Raw genomic sequence first — 18,017 nt, forward strand, 5'->3', positions numbered from 1 at the left:
AGGCTGCCCGGTGGAGAGTGGGCTGCAGAGCCTTTGTGTGCAGGCAGCTCACAGATTGTTTACAAACAAATCAGTTGGTTTCCCTGTTCCTGTTTTCATTTGAACAAGTCTCAGGGACTCATCCTATTTGAACAAGCATTTTCTAGGCTTCGGCTTCCTAGTGGGCCCATGCCTCTCCTTACAGGACTCACCTCAAACACAGCTATCCCAAAAGGGTGGCTCAGGAAGTCAGTGGAGGAGATCAGCGTCTTTCTGTTGCCTCCACTGAAGTCAATGCTGGACAGTTGGTGTAGCTTGGAGTCTACCCAGTACAAGCGCTGGCTCAGCAGATCTTGGGAAGGAAGCAGGATCAGGTCATGAACCTGGGACCCCAATCTGGAGCTCTGTTCCTTTGTACCCCCCCCGCCCACACTTCTAGGCCTCACACTGAGGCCAGCCTAGGGCAACCATTAGGAAACAAAGTCACTGGCACCATGAGAGGACCCAGAAACAAGACTCATGGAGTTCCAGACAGTGATCAGGACAAGGCACTAGAATAGGCCCCCAACCCAGGAAAGGCAGGGCTCACCCAGGGTGATTCCGTTGGGCCATTCGATATTGTCCGACACCAGTGTTTGCCGGTCCACACCGTTGAGCCCAGATTTCTCAATCTTGGCCTGGTCCCCCCAGTCAGACCAATACATGAACCTAAAAGACAAAATAACCCAATTTGGCTTCTTGCTGGGGACATGACCAGGGTAGTCTGAGTCACAAGAGCTCAATAACCCATTGACTAGTTGTGGGTTATGTTTAGTAGGGACTGAGAAGACCTCTAAAGTTCTTTTGAACCATCAAATCTTAGAATTAGCAGGCACTTTAGCCTTCACGTCTTTTGAGAACCTGAGGAAAACTGTTCTCCGAGATTGCATCCAGACTCAGCTGCATAGCCTGTGACCCCATCTCTCCCACTTCTGGCAGTGCTAACTAGAGCCTTAGGGTGTCAGTGTGGGGAAGGCCCTAATAAGCCCTCTCTTTTCTGGTTTCAGAGGAGAAAGTGGATGAGCTTCCTAACTCAGGTAACCCTCCCTGCTTTTGTCTCCTCAGGCCTACTAGGGCTGGTAGCAGCCCACTGTTAATTAATCCAAGGTAGTAAATTAGACCTAACCCACTCCTTTGTAAATAGTCCCTTTATTAAACCCTCCTCCAATTATCTTCAGTATGCAGTGGGTTTCCTGCTGGGACCCTGACAGATCCCCAGTGGATTGGGGTTGGGCTGGGTGTAACTCTATGATGTGAGGGACAGGATGTGGCAGGTGCAACACAAGGTCTGCATGAGAACAGACAGAGAACCGGGATGAAGTGAGGGTGAGAGGAGAGGCTCTGTATCTGTCAGAGTGCCTAGTTCTGTGCTGGGAGCACCTGACCTATGCTTAGTGAATGGCAGCTATCAGTCACTTCCCAAGGCCTCACATAACCTCCCATGTGGTACTCCCCTCACCAGCTGCCCTTGCTCGAAGAAGAAGGTTTTCTTATCCCTGTTTAACAAGGAAATAGCAGTAGGAAGCAGCTATTGATTCTGTTAAACTTAATGTGATACAACGCTAAAAAAACCATCTCAAGATATCCCCACTGAGGGAGAGAGGGAGTCCTGTTCTGTTCAGAATCCCTAACTCCCAAAATTGAGGGGTGGCCAGAGCAGGACAGCCTAGGTGGTGAGGGCCCAGAGACCATAGGCAACAGGGGTAGGGATGGAGGCAGGCAGTCTGAAGCAGAACAGACCAGTGATCTTGGTCCTCAAATCTTGCTGGCTCTCCCACAGGGCAGGGAATAGACATGTTTTATGTAACTCCAGAGGCCAATGGAGGAAGTTGTAGGGAGACAGATTTGGGATTATGAGGGAAAAAGACCCACTTTCTAATGGGCAGAGCTGCCCCACAGTGAAACAGGCCCTATGGGAGGTAATGAGCTACCTGTCTTTGGAAGTATGTGAGCAGCTGCCAGATGCCCACCTACAGCAGCCTGAAGAAAGGCTTCCACCCCCAGGAGCTTCTATCAGGCCATCTCTAGAGCCCTACTCTGCTCTGAGACGCTCCAATTCTACGATATAACGAGTGGGTGGGAGAGTCCGGGGAGAACTTTGGTGACCAATGCCCAGAGAACCTTGGTTGGGGATTAACAAGACTTCCCCATGGCCTGTGTCTGAGTGGTCCAGAGCTTTCTAGAGCCCTCAAGATAGCTCTTGTGACAGACATAAGAGGACTGAGCACCTATGGTGGGAGAATGGGAAGTTCAGTTAGGACACTCACCCTCGCAGGGGGTCAACAGCGATGGCCCGGGGTTCACTGAGGTTACGGCTGAAGAGAGTGCATCGGCGGCCACCATCAACTGTGGCCACTGAGATGGTCTTATTGCCCGAGTCAGTCCAGTAGATGTGCTTGTGGACCCAGTCCACTGCCAGGCCCTCTGGAGAGTGCAACTGCTCGTCAATGAGGACCTCCTGCTCTTTCGGGTCACTGGCCTTGTCCATGTAGGCACTTAAGAGAAAACAGAGATGACCATGGGGCAGATGTTCCACCCATGGGCCCATCTGGAGCCACCTGTGCACCCTTCCCCTCTCTCTCTTCCATCTGGGCCATGGCAATAGATTTTTAGAGGAACGTGGATAATTTCCACTCTACACATTCCCTGGGGTACCAGGGTAGGGGTACAGGCTTACATGGGCCACAGTCTCTGGTTTCTAAGGTGGGGCTGCCCCACAGCTCTGCCCATTAGAGTGAGCCAGATATAATACAGTGTGATTATGGAAAGCATTAGAGGCTATGGCAGCAGAGGCATGGAGACTACCTCATCCCAGAGGGTGGGAGAAGGCTTTATAGTTGAGTCCTGAAGGAAGAGTTCACCAGGAGCACGAATTCACCAGGACAGAAAGCCGTTAGGGAACAAGAAAGGCTTGTGCAAATGGCCAGAGGTGAGTCTGCTCTGAACAGTGAGATACTTAGGGGAGCTGCTTATGTGGGTGTCAGACTGCAAGCAGGTATAGGTAGGAACCCCATCCTGATGGGCTTTGAGTACCATGCCAAGGAATTAGGATTTATCCCCAGTGGTAACTGGACAGGCCAGAGGACATAGTCCAATAAGCATGTTAGTTCACTGTGGCATCTATGGAGTGGATGGGTCGGAAGGAGAGGGAATGAAGCAGGGAAACTGGTTAGGAGGACATTACAGCATCTGGGTGGGAGATTAAGAGAGTCTGAAGAACGACTGTGCCAGTGAGAATGGAGAGAAGGGCTAAGAATACAGTAGACACTCAGGAGGCAACATTAGCAAAGCAGCAAATGCTGTTTCCCCAGAGGTTTTCTTCTTCTTGCCCTCTCTCTGGGTGATTAGTTCCTTAGTGTGCACTGCCATCAATAACTAAGTCTCCAATCCCAACAGCTCTCTTATGATCCAGACTGCAAAGCCAACTAGCTCCCCTTGGATGTCCCATGGACACCTTGAACTCAATATGTCCAAAACCGTTCATCCCCATTCCCCTCCCCTCGGCCAACCAGACGGCCCAACCCAAGCCCTGATCCTCCTCCACTGCTTCGCACATCAGAGAACAGCACCACCATTCATGAAACCTCCCAAGCCAAAAACCTGAAACTCCCAAAATTCACTATGAAGGAGTAAATTTCTTCCATCAGCCCCATATCTAGTCTGTCACCAAATCCTGCCTCTTTCAGTTACAACTCTTGGACAGGCATAGTTCTAGTTATGTTTTTGGGTGTGTGTGAACTGAGTGTCTGTATGTTGCGGGGAGGCAGGAATCTAGTTGTCAGTGAGTGGCACTTGCTATATTTGCTTCCATCCACTCTTCCACCCATCTATCCCATCATTCTTTCATCAGTGACTCAGTGTCTACCCAGCGCCTGGTCATCGGCACTCCTGCCAAGTGGATCTCAGGACAAAGAAAGGACATGACTGCCTAAAGGGGGCCCAGACATGCAGGGAGACAGGCTGCTGGCATCTGAGAAAGTCCTAGGAGAGAACCTCCTCCAGTGTGTGAGGAGCTTCCCAAGTACCAGGTCCACTGAATGTGGCGTCAAAGACAGTGAAAAGCTGGCCTTGGGGTGATGCCATCCAGGAGGGCATGCCAGATCAGATGCCCAGGTGAGTTCGGAGGCCTCCTCTGTACTTTCTCATGATCATCACAAATGGATGTCATGAGAGGGATCCTCTGGGCAGGGACCAGGTCTAAGTCCCCAGGTTCCAACACACAGGGATGTGAGCTGCTTGGAAAGTCCTCCCCAAAGCCAGGATTTCTTCCTTTCTGCCCTGGCCAAACAGTTCCTGTGTCTTGTGCTTCCATATTAGGCCTCCAGAGGTCAGACAAATCCCAGGTGTTTGGGGCTCAAAGCTGCTAACCCAAGGGAGCCCTCAGCCTACTCCAGCCCCAGTAAAGTCCCAGAAGTTCCATATCCACTGTGATCCTGCATCTCTTCCCAAGTCCCAACTATGTCCTGAGGAGCTCTAGAGGCAGAGGCCACTCCTCCCCTCCTCACCTGTCACCACCCCTCACCCCCACTCTTCAGGCCTTGCTGCAGAGGATGTGGCCGCTCACCTATAGATCTTACGGTAGGAGAGGTCACACCAGTAGATGCGATTGGTGGCAACTTCCACATCTAGTGCCACGACATTCTTGAGCATGGGGATGAGGCGTGAATAGTTCCGCTTCACCAGGTCGATCCTCCGCACCTCGTGCCGGTTGGTGAAGATTAGGGAAGGGCTCTTGCCAGCTGCCATGCAGGGAGGTTGAAAGAGAAAGAGTCAGTGCAAGAGGGAGGGAGCCTGGAGACCAAGACTCTGCCACTGGCTTGCTGGCTGACACATCCATTTTCCTTAAAATAGTAGCAACAATTCCTACTTTACAGGTTGCAGGAGCAGATGAAATAATGAGTACAGAAAGCAGAAGATGCAGAGCACCATGCATAGCAGGAGGATTCTTATTCTTTTTATTAGATATAAACTTCTCCAAAATCTTTTATGGCTCCCCATTTTCTCCTTAGGCCTGCACTGAAAGCCTTCCACAGTGTGACCCCAAGTTCCCTGTCCAGCCTTATTACTCGCCCCTCCAACATAGCTTGATTCCAGTTACCAGATACCATTACCTAGCCATGGACGGGCTTCCTGCCTTAGGGCCTTTGCTCAGGTTGTCCCTTCCACCTACCATGTATTTCTTTCCAGCAACTACCACCTTCTCTACTTGGGCCCTACTGCTGTGGTTCAAGAAGGAACTACCTGAGCAAGTAAGTGTCTTAGAAAGATAACTAGGGGCCAGGCACAGTGGCTCACACCTGTAATCCCAGCACTTTGGGAGGCTGAGGCTGGCACATTGCTTGAGGCCGGGAGTTTGAGACTAGCCTGGGCAATATGGCAAAATCCCATCTCTAAAAAAAAAAAAAAAATTAGCTGGGCATGGTGGCACATGCCTATAGTCCCAGCTACTCGGGAGGCTGAAGTGGGAGAATCATTTGAGCCCAGGAGGTCAAGGCTGCAGTGAGCCATGATTGTGCCACTGCACTCCAGCCTGAGTGACAGAGACTCTGTCTCAAAGGGAAAAAAAAAGATAATTCAGGATAGAAAGTGTTGTGGACATAGCAAGAGACGAGCTTCAGAGATTGGCAGGGGCCAGATCACAAAGGGTCCTATGAGCTGGGTGAGTTTGTTCTCTATCCTGAGCCAATGGCAGAGATGGGACATATGTGATATACAACACGGATTATATATATGCAGTAGAGACAACATACAACTGCTCATGTATACAAAAAACCTGTTTTCTTCTTAGATTTGGAGTTAGATTTTAAGATGATAAATAAGTGACCTAGACTTTCCTGTGGCTACTCCATATGGGAGATCACTGTCCCACGGGCCTCTGAGGGCCTAGCACCAGCTCCCACAGGCTGTTTCTAGATGTATTGGGCCACTCTCAGGCACCAACACTGTCTGAGGGGCTGCTGCTAGTAACACCTGCCCCTCAAGCTCCCTCTGCCTCCTTCTCTTGTTTTCCAGCTGACGCTTCTGCCAGCCACCAGTCCCTGTCACTGTGCATCTTTGCCAAGCGAATGTGCTCCCTGGAGGATGGGACCAGCACAGAGTCGTGTAGGGCCTGGGGCTGGGTGTGTGACCTGTGTGTAGTGATGGAGACTAATTCAAAGCAGGGTGGGAGTGAGACAGAAGTGTGGTACAAATAGAGAGCATGGAGAATGGGCTCAAGGTGCAGGAAGGGGCAAGGATGAAAGCTGAGTTCCAGGCCAGCTCTGCCACTGACAAGCTGTGATTTCCCTCACCCCAAAATGACAGTAATGACATTTCACCTCCCTGAAGGCAAGAGCCAGGTTAAAGGGGCATGTTGGAGTGATTTTAAATGACAGCTGTGACTGTGACAGGAACCCCCTGTGTTTATGATTTGAGATTTTATGTAATTGCACTTGAAATATTCATGTGTGTGGATTTTGTATATGCATGGGTAGTTGCATGTTGTCTCCAGTGCATGTACATAATCTGTGTCATGTATTACATGTGTTCTATATGGGGGCAAGAACAGGTTACATGTTATATGTGATATACTAATGTATGAGTTACATATTGTACAGTTTGGGTGGTATACTTTTTGGGTTTATGGGCTACATGTCAGTATTATGGCTGCTGTGTTGTTATAATTTATATGATGTATATTGTATTTAACTTGCATATGAACTCCAGACTCATATATCCAACTGCCTTCTCAATATCTCTACTTGGACACCTAACCAGTTTTCTTAAACTTAACATGTCCAAAACAGCCTAAGATTCCTCCAAACCTGCTTTCCTCACCGTCTTTCCCAAGCCCATACGTAGCAATCTTATTTTTTCCATTGCTGTAACTCTTTTTTTTTCCACATTCCACATTCAATTCATAAGCAAATCCTGTTGGCTGGCCTTTGCATTATATCTGCAGTCTGTCCACTTCTCATTATTCCCACGGTAATAATGTGGGAATAAGGGTTCAGCCACCATCACACCTCGCTTCTGGATTATTGCAATGACCTCTTAAGTGGTTTCCCTGCCTTCTCCCTTGTCCTCTACAGTCTGTTCTCAATACTGCAGTCAGAAGGACCTTCTTAAAATGTCACACCATGTCCCTTCCCTACTCCGAGCCCTCAATGGTTTCCCCCTAGTTAGAGTGAAATCCAGAGCTGGCTCTTACAATGGTCTAGAAGGCCCTTTGGGCTGCCCCAAGCCACCTCTCTGGCTTCGTCTCTTCCGGGTTTCCTCGCTCCAACTGTACCAGCTTCCTTGCTATTCCTTGAACATACTAGGCATGCTCCTGCATTAGGGCTTTTGCGGTTTCTGTCTCTTCAGCCTGAAATGCTTGTTCCTACAGATAATTGCATGGTAGCTCACGGTCTCACCTCCCTCACTCCCTTTTTAAAAATTTATTATTATTATTTTAGAAAAGGTCTCACTCTGTCACCCAGGCTGGAGTGCAGTGGCATCGTAACTCACTGTGACCTCAAACTCCTGGGCTCAAGGGATCTTCCTGCCTCAGCCTCCTGAGTAGCTTGGGACTATAGGTGCATGGTGTACTATACCTGGCTAGTTTTAAAATTTTTTTTAGATATAGGGTCTTGCTACATTGCCCAGACTAGTCTTGAACTCCTGGCCTCAAGTGATCTTCCTGCCTAGGCCTCCCAAAGTGTTGGGATTACAAGCGTGAGCTACCACACCCACCCCCCTTCACCTTCTTTACTCAAATACCTTCTCAGTGAGGGCTTCCCTGACCATTCCATTTAAAACTAGAACCCCCTGCTCACCTGGACTTCCCTGTTCCCATTCTCTACTTTCTATTTCTCCTTAGCCCTTATCGCCATCTGCCATGCACTATATTTTATTTATTTATCTGATTTCTAGCCTGGCTCATCCATTAGGATATAAGTCTCTTGAGGGCAGACAGGGATTCGCATCTGTTTTGCTTATTGCTGAATCCCCAGTGTCTACTACAATGTTAGGTGTTCAATATAAACAACTGAATACAATGAATTAATTCTGCTGGCTGAATTGATCAATGTGTAGGTCTGCCCAGGTCGTGCTCTTTGTGTGGACTGCCTATGCTGTGTGTGTAGTCTCTGTGTGGTTCAATTTTGTATCTATATATTCTGCTGTATGAGTGTCATCTCTGTGGGCTATATTGGGTGGCTCTATACAGTGTCTGTGTGGGTGTTAGTGTGCAGTGCGTTTTGTGTGTGATGTGTATGTACACTTTTGAGCACTGTGTGTGCAACTGTTAGAGTAGGCAGACAGCTGGACATGAGCAGAAGGGGGAGTCCCTGAGAAAAGGGAAATCTAGAAAATCTCACACCTAGAGACCACCCAAAACATTCATGCTAGGTGTGAGCAGAGAGGAGGGGAAATACCTGTGCAGAAAGGAATGCCCCTTAAGATGCCCAGAAACTGCTCACTCTGCAGTTCTCCCATCAGAATGTAGCTAGCTGCATGCTGAGGAGGAGGGGGAGGGCAAAGGGGAAATCCCTAAGAAATATGCAGGCCCAATCAGATTTGACCACTATGCAACCTTCCTAGGGTGGTGGTAATGAGTGATGCCACCATTAGGTAGTATTTGTGCCCAGAGCTGGGCATGTGCGCGAGCTAATAGTAAGGGGAGGTCTCACAAGCCTGGGTGGGAACTAGGTGAGGAACAGGCAGGGACTTAAAGCAGGAATGGGAAAACTAGACAAAGAAAAAGGCAGAGATTTAGGACAGAGACAGGAACTTCAAGAAAAAACCCAGTGCAGAACTCTCGGGGCTGCGGCTGGTTCATTTTCTTTTAGCAGCCTGCCCCGCTCTGCCTCACCTTTCAGAGTGCACTGTCCCTTTAAAGAAACACAGCTACTGCTGCTGCTCCCAGCTGGGTCAGCCTGCTCCTGTCTTAGACTGTACTCTTATCTCCTTAATAAACCTTTGGCTTATGTTACTAATTGTCTCTTGGCTGAATTCTTTCTCCCAAGCTAGACAAGGGACCAAGGATTCCTGTACCTCTCAGTAACACAAGCACACATCCACCCCTCACATGTGGAAGCACACTGCTTCCTGTATCCCTTTCAGAGCTGCCCCTCTGCCCTTGGGGTGTCCGTACCAGCAGCCTTGCAGTTCTTGGTCAGTAGGTCCATCTCGTAGCCAGGGTAGCACTCGCACTTAAAATAGCCCTTGTAATTGACACAGATCTGGCTGCAGGCATCTGGGTCCTTGCACTCATCAATGTCTGTGGGGAGGAGCAGGGGTCAGAACCGGCAGGAGGATCTGCTTCTGCTTGGGGGTGTGGGAGAAGGTCTCACCGCCACAGGTCTTCTGGTCCAGGAGCTGGAAGCCTGCTGGGCACGTGCATTCAAAGCCAATCTTGAGGTCAGTGCAGATGTGTGAGCAGCCGCCATTGTTGTGCAGACACTCGTTCAGCCCTGGGGAGAGACATGGGCTCCTGAAGGTCCAGGAGCCCAGGAGGAGTGGGGACAGGGCAGGGGTGGGACCTAGAGCAGAAGCAGAGCCTCAGGGCAGTGGGACTCCCACAGAGGCAGGAGGGCTCCACAACCTCACTGAGCCTCAGCCTCATCTACCAGGTGTTCTGGGCAGGAGGTGGCACAGAGAGGGCAGGTCCCTACTCAAGGCCAGACACAGAGACAGGGTAGAGTGGAACCAGAACTTAGGTCCCGGCCTCCCGGCTGGGGCTCTGTCCACCACCAAGCTGGAGGCAGCTAGGCCTTCCCCAGTTGGCCCAAGGTCTTTCCTTTCACAAACATGTTTCTCGCAGCGCCTCCTTCCTCGTGACCTCAGAGTTGAAGGGGCCTGCGTGTGTCACATCCAACCCTCAGGATACCCTAAGAATCCCTTCCAAAATGCCCCTGCTTAAATATCTCCAGCCTCAGGGAGCCCACTTCCCTCCTGGGGCAGCCGGCTCCACTGTGGACCAGCGCTGCCTGCTGAGGCTTCTGCTTGTGCTCCCAGCTCTGCTGTGTGGGGTTGGCCAGGGTGCACAGGCTCCCTCAGAGCCTCCTTAAAGCACTGATATCTGGTCTCCTGCCATTTGGGTGCCTTTCTCTGGACTCACTCCGCCTGTCCATGTCCCTCTCTGGACAGGGCCCAGAGCTAGTTTGCCACCCAGAAGGAACCTGAACAACACAGGATGCCCCCTAATGTGCTTGTGGTTATTTAAGATTCCTGGGCCTTTTTTAACATGGAGCCATTGCTAAATCAATTCTCTCCTATCATGAACTAATATGATGGGTTTTTTTTAACTCCTCTCCTCTCAGCACCTGTCCCTGTTCCTCCATCTTGTCATGGGCCTGGTCCCAGGATTACCACCTGCTGCAAGAGGTGAACGGATGCCCGGAGGTCATCTGGTTCTGGTTCCCCATCCTCCACTCCCTCACTATCTTCTGGCAGGGTCTTAGGGGAGGTCAGGGAGTCCAGGACCAATGCTCCTACAGCATCTCCTGAGCTTTAGAGTCACAGAAGGTTAATTCCACAAGCCAAGGGGAGGTGCCACGCCCCTCTCCCCTTCTGCCCCCCAGGCTCATGCACCGCCACTCCAGCCAAGCCAAGCAGTGCTGAGCTGAGCCAGCCATGGCCATGCATGTAGCTGGTCTGAGCTGCCCACCCCAGGCCATGCACAGCTATGGGGTGCCCCCACTTCCAGCCTGAGCCATGCTTAGGGAATAACCCCTTTACCCCTGGGCCTCCTCTTGTTTCCCAGGAATGTTGGCGGAACTGAAAGAACAAGACCACAGCAACCCCATGACTGGGGGACCCAGGGATGACTCAGCCAGGCCCAGCCCTGGGAAGCCCCAGACGCTTGGAGGTGGGCTGAGCCATGGCAGCTCCCACCTCCAGGAATCTTTCAGTCGCTCGGAGCCCTCCCTGACCTCTCCTTTCCTGTGTTATTCCCTGAGCACCGTTCACTCTTCTGTCCTCCCACTCACCCACTGCCCCCATCATGCATCCACTCGCCTCCTTCCTCTCCTTTTGCAGGTAGCAGCAACTCAACAATTCTATTTACTGAGCACTTCATGAAGTGGCATGTGTAGGTGGGATGGCCCTGAAAGGGGGAAGGGGAAAGGAGAGAGCTCAAAGTGACTGGCTTCTGATGAAGGAAGGCACAGAGTCCTCCAGGGCTCAGGTGGGTGAGGGGAAGAGAAAGGAGAGCAGGTCTGCATCTGTCTGTCCCTGTAGCCTTTCCCCAAATGCCTGCAGGGAAGTCTTCAGTCCTTCTTAATTCTACCTAGCCTGGGTGTGATTCCGCTGGGGAGCCAGGAGAGGAGGGGGATGGGGTAGAGTGGTGCAGAGAGGCCAGAGTAGTATTTGCGGCTTCCTTCCATGGAAGGAAGAAGTGGTGTCACTGCACACACCAGCATGCACACAACTACATGCACACATACCAGTTTATGTGCAGAGCACAAACAGTCCCATGGACTCCATAGATACATTCACACATACATGGGGTCACACACATAGATGCATGAATGCAGTTCCCCTGCTTTACTCAGAGAAGAAGACATGGATACAGACACTGGCCTCTCACCAACACAGAGACAGAGGCCACACGCAGACACAAGCACGTGTGTACATACTCCTCTTTGGTGTGTCATGCAAATGACGAGAGAGAAGAGAGGGATTAGTAGGACGGTAGTCCCTGGCTACTCCAAATCTGGGTGTGGGGGGAGCTAGGCTTAGTAGCTCTGGCTTCCCTGTCTCTTTTTCCACAAGTTCCTTCTTCTGGGACTTCTCTTGGCAGGGCCTGGAGGCAGAGGGAGTGTCTGTCTCCTGCCAGCTCAGGTAGAAGCTGAGTCACTTTCACTCAGCTACTCTTCCTTTCACAATCAGTTTTTTAATCTTCAAAAGGGGGAGGAAATATGCTCTTCCTGGGAAGCTCAGGAGGATGAACCTCCTCTAAGCGCCCAGGAGGGAGGTGCTGGGGAAACAGTCTGCCAGGAGGCAGGAGAGGGAGGGACTGACCTAGGCTCTGTCCTCCCAGGGCTTCTCTGTCAAATCTCCCTCAAGCCCTGACCTGGGAACAGTAAAAAAAAAAAAAAAAAAAAAAAAAAGAAAGACTCATGAACCTTCCTAGAGTCCACACTGGGTTTCTAGCATGTTCTCTGGGATGCCCACCCTACCTACAGCCTGGAGCCTCTGTTCTTTCTAGCCTGGAACCCACCCTGACAGCCGTAGCTGACATCAGGGCAGCCACTTCCATCCAGGTCTCGCTTTAGTCTGGCCTGCAAGTCTGGTCTCCTCATCAGGTCCGAACTCCTCAGGGCTTAGGATGGTGCCACCTCCTGCTGCAAGGCCTGCCCTACTCCCACACAGGTATGGCCTGAGCAGTGGCCCTGGGATGTGCTTCACCTGGCTGCCTGCCTGCTGTGCCCACCTCTCCCTCTGCTGGGTCTTCTGCAATGGGCTAGAAGACCTCAGAGCCCAGGGCCTTGGCTGGGTCAGCAGGGCAGGAACACCGAGGAAGAGAGAAAGTTCCAGAAGGTCTCAGAGGTCTGAACAGGGAAGGAATGAGGAAAGGCCAAGTTTGTGAGAGAAAACATAAGTTTTTAGTACCTGGGATGGACAAGCTCTTAGCACTTTGTAGAGATGTAGATCAGAGGCCCGGGGGCAAAAAGCTCCATATGAAGCCATAGGACGGCACATGAGTCCAAAGAGAGGGTCAGAGCAGAAAGTGTCAGGGCAGGGGGCATTGGAGGGCCTCGAGCCCAGATACCAGGAGGGGGATGGTAGGAGACTGAGTCCAGCCGGTGGGTGTAGACAGGCACCGCACCACACTTTCAGAAGCTCATCCGACCAGTCCCGGCAGGCCCTCTGCACATCACACACTTTCCCGCCGTCCACGCGCTCGCCACTCTTACACTGAAATCTGCGGGGACCCTCACAAGGTGACTCTGTTGGGCCGGACAAGAGAGTGGACAGTGCTTGTGAGACCTTGGACAAGAAGAGCTGGGCTGGGGCCCACAGCAGGCAAGCAGAGCTCCAGTTCCGGTCCCTCACAGGTCCCTGGAGGGTGGCCCAGGACAGACAGGTAAATCCAGGACCTGAGGAAGCTCTGCTCACAGGACAGGATCCCAGGGATGATTAGGAGGCTAAGCCTCATGTAGCTGGGCAGGGCTATGGGGATCTGCGTCTCATCTTGCAGGACTCAGGTCCTTAGAGGCTGGACTGACCGTCTCCTGGGGGGACCTTTGCCCCATGGACCCCGGGTAGGGGAAGTTGCCACACTGCCCAGCCTGTTATCCATTCCCCGAGATGACTAGTGAATGAGGGTCCCTGTTCCTGCAGAGGGCAGGTGGTGACCAGAAGAACCGTCTGAGAATTAAAGGGGCTCCCTGGGGAGCAAGACTCAGCCTCTGCTCAGCCTGGGAACTAGTGAGGGAAGCCACTCAGCAGCTGGGACCTGGACAAGTGGTGGGGGCTGGACTTCCCAAGTGCTCTGTCATGTCCCCCTAGGCATCTTTCAGCTTTGGCAAAGTCCTTACAAACCCAGTTCTGGTGCCACTAGGACCCCATGGAAAGGCAGCCAGGTGATTTAGGGGCAAGTGGTGCTCTGGGGGAAAATGCTTCTTGGGGACCAAGTGGAAACTCCTCCCAACTCTGCCCTCTGGAGAGTCACCAGAGCCTAGGGCATCCTCACAGAGGATGTGTTCTGTGCCCTGATCACACGCACCCTGTAGGCAGCCAGCTTCATCACTCCCATCTGGACAGTCCTGCTCCTGGTTGCAGCGCTTGATTGCAAGGACACATGTCCCATCCCCACACTGGAACTCGTCCCCACGGCAGGTGCCCAGTGCTGCCAGGAGAGGGCAAGGGGAGAGGATCAGAGTCAGTGTGGTGCTAGGACAGTTTCCCCACCACCCCCATCCCCATGCCATAGCCACCCCCAGCAAAAACAGAACCAGTGGCTGGACTTAGGAGTCCTCAGCAGACACCTGGCCAAGGCACCTCAGTGTACAGATGGGGAGACTGAAGCTCAGAGAGGGGGAAGGCCTTGCCCAGGGTCACACAGCACTCTGGCTGGCAGATTCAGGACTAAACCCAGATCTCCTGTTTCCCTGTCCCTGCCTCTCTCCAGGGCCACTCCTCAGAACAGACACACGGCCTTCTTTTGAGTCTTGGTGCCCATTACTTAATGACCTCATCCATTTGGCAAACCTTCCCGTGCCAGGTGCTGTGCTGGGAGGGGTGGAGGTGAGGGTGGGAGCCCAGAGCCTCCTAAGAGCCTCCTCATGCTCTAGGAGCTCAGGGTGCAGAGCAGGGGTGAGGAATGCTCAGATGGGGACATCAGTGTGAGATGAGCTGTAAGAGAAGGTTGCTGGGGACCTGCCCAGCAGAGGGACCCAGCCCGGCTGGGAAGGTCAGAGGAGTCTAGGCCAGGCCTTGAGGAATGAGCAGGCCTAGCAGGTGAAGAGATGGGGGGAGCTCCTGAGCCTGCCAGGTTTCTGGGTAGAGGGGTTCGGGGGGATGGGGGTGGGAAGTACGACTGGGAGGGCTCACAGCAGGGACACAGGTACCAGTGGAGGCTTCTGGAGTTAGACCTGAGCTCCGCGGCCCGGCAGCTGCGTGAACTCAAACAAGTCACTTCACTTCTCCCAACCTCGGTCTCCTCTGTAGTAAACCCGGGTAATGTATTCAGGTAAGGCAATGAAAGGAAGCCTGCACCTGGCGGATCCGCAATCCCTGGGCAGGGCTGGGCGGTATGGAGGGGGCTTACGGCAGTCGGCCTCGTCCGATTTGTCTTTGCAGTCGCGGTCGCCGTCGCAGCGCCAGCCCAGGTGCACGCACTCGCCGCTGCGGCAGGCGAACTGGGAGGCGGTGGCGCAGGCGGCGGGCGCGGACGTGGCCCCGGGGCCCGCGCGGCCGCAGAGCTCGGCTGCCTCGTCCGAGCGGTCCTCGCAGTCAAACTGGCGGTCGCAGACCCAGCGCTCCGGGATGCAGGCGCCGCCGCCGCCGCCGCCATCGCCGCCGCAGCGGAACTCGCGGGGCCCGCAGGCCGGGTCTGCACAGCCGCGCTCATCGCTGCCGTCACCACAGTCGTCGTCGCCGTCGCACACGAACACGGCGGCCAGGCACGAGCGGTTGCCGCACTGGAACTCGTGCGGGGCGCACACTGCGCGGGACAGAGAGCCGGTCGGCCCGCCGACCCCCTCCCCGGCCGACCTGGGGCCCCGCTGGTCCGGCTACAAGGGCTCCGACCCTCACCCGGGGGCCAGAACAAGTCCCCTTTGGGGGCTGAATGGTGGACGTGCAGTTAGGCATAGCGAAGGCGGGCTTCCAACACGGACATGCTAGGTGACGGGCAACACACCTGACCTTTGTGAGCCCCCCAGGCCTCACTGGGTAAATGAGCATGAGCATGGTGGGACTAGGAGGGGGATTCTGAAACCTTACAGCACTGCCTGTCTTGAAGGACCCTGCTATGGTCCCAGGACATGATCTGTTAAATGACACTGACCCTTCCCAGGGACCAGGGTCTGGGGTTGGCTCCTCATAGCATAGCGATGCATAGCATAACCTGCACTGTTCCACCTGAGTCCCCTGGCCTGGTATCAAAGGCGTCTCTTGGGTCAGTCCTGTGGCTCCATCACCTCACTCCTGAATGTTCGCAGCTCCGGCCATGCTAGACCATTTGCTGGGTCCAGTGCACAGGCTCCCACCTCCAAGCCTTTACTCAAGTTGCTCCATCTGCTGGGAACGTACTTCTTGCCCACCACTGTCTCTACATTTTGCAATGATGAGCTCTCATCTTCCAAGGGCCCAAATTCCACCTCTTCCGTGGTTTCCCCGCTTGGGAAATCTCTGCCTCTGCCCTCGTTTCTGAGCCCCTCAGTCGCGCAGGCGTCTGAGTTTCATGTCCTTTTCAATCTGCCCCAAGAATCCACACTGCCTGGAGGTGTCCCTCCTTTGTCCTGAGGGCCTGGTACAGAGCTCCCTGTAGTGAGTGGGTGTGGAGTGGATGGAACTGGTCTGGCCCAGGTATGAGGTGTAATTATGGGATGTGCGGTAATTAAGGACATACCTTATGGCTCTGCCTGGGGCTCTGGGCTTCTCTCTGGTAGGCTAGTCTGAGCTCAGCGGCCGGGAGGAACTTAGAGGCCAGCCAGCCCTATTGCCAGTTTATAGATGGGGAAACTGAGGCCCAGAGAGAGGAGCAGCTTGCCCAGGGTCACACAGTCCATGACAGCAAGAGAACCAGAACTCAGGTTTGGGGCTTTTCTTTCCTACTCTGACTCCTCCTCTTGGCTTTTCTGGTTTTCTCCTCCCTTCCTGGAGTTTTTCCAGCTGTTTTTCAGGGCAGTGACCTCCTCACTTCCCTCCCTCCTGTGTGTCCACACACAGGCCAAGACCTGGCCCCGGGAAGGGGGTAGGCCCCGGTGGGGCATGGATGCAGTGGCTGTGGCCAAAGGTGATGTGGTGGTGGCAGCACCAGATCTTTCCACGTGGGGGCGCCCAGAGTCTGTGTTTTCACTTTCTAATGGAAAAATGTGAATTTTCATTGTTATTGAAGATAAAATAGAGTGATGTCTTCAGTTTCACCAGGTAGGTAGCTCGTGTCATGCGTTTCTGACAGCTCTACCAAGTGTCTGACAGTTGAATTTTTTTCCCCTCCTGGGCTTTTGAGACACTGGGGCATTGGTGGAAAAAGCACGTGCTGCCAGTGCCACTGCCCCTCAAGATTACGCTGACACCTAGATGAGCTCCCTTCCTGCCTGTCCCCACCCAGCTTGTGCATGTGCAGGGAGGGTGGACTCACTGCTTTCTGGGAGTTCTGATGGGAAGTGCTTTTTTTTTTTTAATTTTCTTTTTTTGAGATGGAGTCTTGCTCTGTCACCCAGGCTGGAGTGCAGTGGTGTGCTCTCAGCTCACTGCAACCCCGCCTCCTGCGTTCAAGCGATTCTCCTGCCTCAGCCTCCCGATAGCCACCATGCCCGGCTAAATTTTTTTTTTTTTTGTATTTTTAGTAGAGGTGGGGTTTCACCATGTTAGCCACGATGGTCTCAATCTCCTGACCTCGTGATCCACCTGCCTTGGCCTCCCAAAGTGCTGGGATTACAGGCATTAGCCACCGTGCCCGGCCTTAATTTTTAATTTTACTTGAAGACTTGGATGGCAAGGAAGTGCTTCTTCATACTGAGTTTTCTCTGAGGTTTTGGAGCCAACGGTAACTTTAAGATCCATATTCTCAGGCCTACGTAGGCCGAGAGACCCTACTCCTAGCACTCACAAATGGAAGAAGCTCTGAGAGATGAGGGGTGGGTGGACTCCTTTTCCTCTGCCTAGGAGGGTGGAAGCTGTAGCACAGAAGCCCAGTAAGACCTTCTGACACCTCTGTCTCCCATAATTAATGGGGAATGTTCCTTTCCAACATGCCCTAGTTGGAGAGACTCCCATCCCTTGCAGTAGCGGCCTTCATATTGGAGGAATCATCTGATTATGGGGGTTGGTAAAGAGGAAAGAGGATTCTCATTGGCCAGTGAGTCCCAGCAAAATTATCACAGCTGAGGAAGTGAGCCAGTGCCATCACTGGGACTTTGAAACTACTATTCCCAGCCAGGATCTCCCTCCATACCCAGATGCTTCCTGCTTCAGACACATCAAATTCCAGACTTAGAATCTTAAATTGTGACGACTCAGACACCTCTGGAGGAGATGGCATTTTCCCTGGGCCAGGAAAGATGGATAGGATGCAAATATAGAGGCTGGCAGAGGGGAGTAGGCAGCAGTGATGGGCAAGTGCCTGGCAAGCCCTCCAGGGTGACCGCCCGTATCTCAGCCCAGCCGCACAGCCTAGTAGCGACAGCCAGTCTGTCTCCCCCACTAATCATGTGTTCCCAGAGGGAAGACTGTGTAGGATTCACCTCACTGTCCCTTTCAGAGCCTGGCTTCAGGGCTGGCACACAGTAGGTGCCCCTCGAATTGAAAAAGTGAGGCCTGGCCATGCTCCCCACTGGCCCAGGCCCTGCTGGCCTGCTCCC

At 52.9% G+C, this 18,017-nt stretch overlaps 1 protein-coding gene across 2 annotated transcripts in view; it reads right to left on the minus strand.

The window, feature by feature from the left end:
• Window positions 1-18,017, minus strand: part of LRP8 (LDL receptor related protein 8) — an 85,016-nt gene that overhangs the window by 19,482 nt on the left and 47,517 nt on the right. For both annotated transcript variants that reach the window (XM_030818838.1, XM_030818839.1), the window contains exons 5-12: window positions 14,756-15,151; window positions 13,712-13,834; window positions 9,333-9,452; window positions 9,134-9,259; window positions 4,583-4,757; window positions 2,286-2,513; window positions 569-687; window positions 192-331 (exon numbers count right to left, since the gene is read on the minus strand). In XM_030818838.1, coding sequence (XP_030674698.1) covers window positions 192-331; window positions 569-687; window positions 2,286-2,513; window positions 4,583-4,757; window positions 9,134-9,259; window positions 9,333-9,452; window positions 13,712-13,834; window positions 14,756-15,151 — 1,427 coding nt within the window. The remainder of the gene's footprint in view (window positions 1-191; window positions 332-568; window positions 688-2,285; window positions 2,514-4,582; window positions 4,758-9,133; window positions 9,260-9,332; window positions 9,453-13,711; window positions 13,835-14,755; window positions 15,152-18,017) is intronic.

This window comes from Nomascus leucogenys, chromosome 9, assembly GCF_006542625.1.
Source record: "Nomascus leucogenys isolate Asia chromosome 9, Asia_NLE_v1, whole genome shotgun sequence".
NCBI classification, from domain to species: Eukaryota; Metazoa; Chordata; class Mammalia; order Primates; family Hylobatidae; genus Nomascus; species Nomascus leucogenys.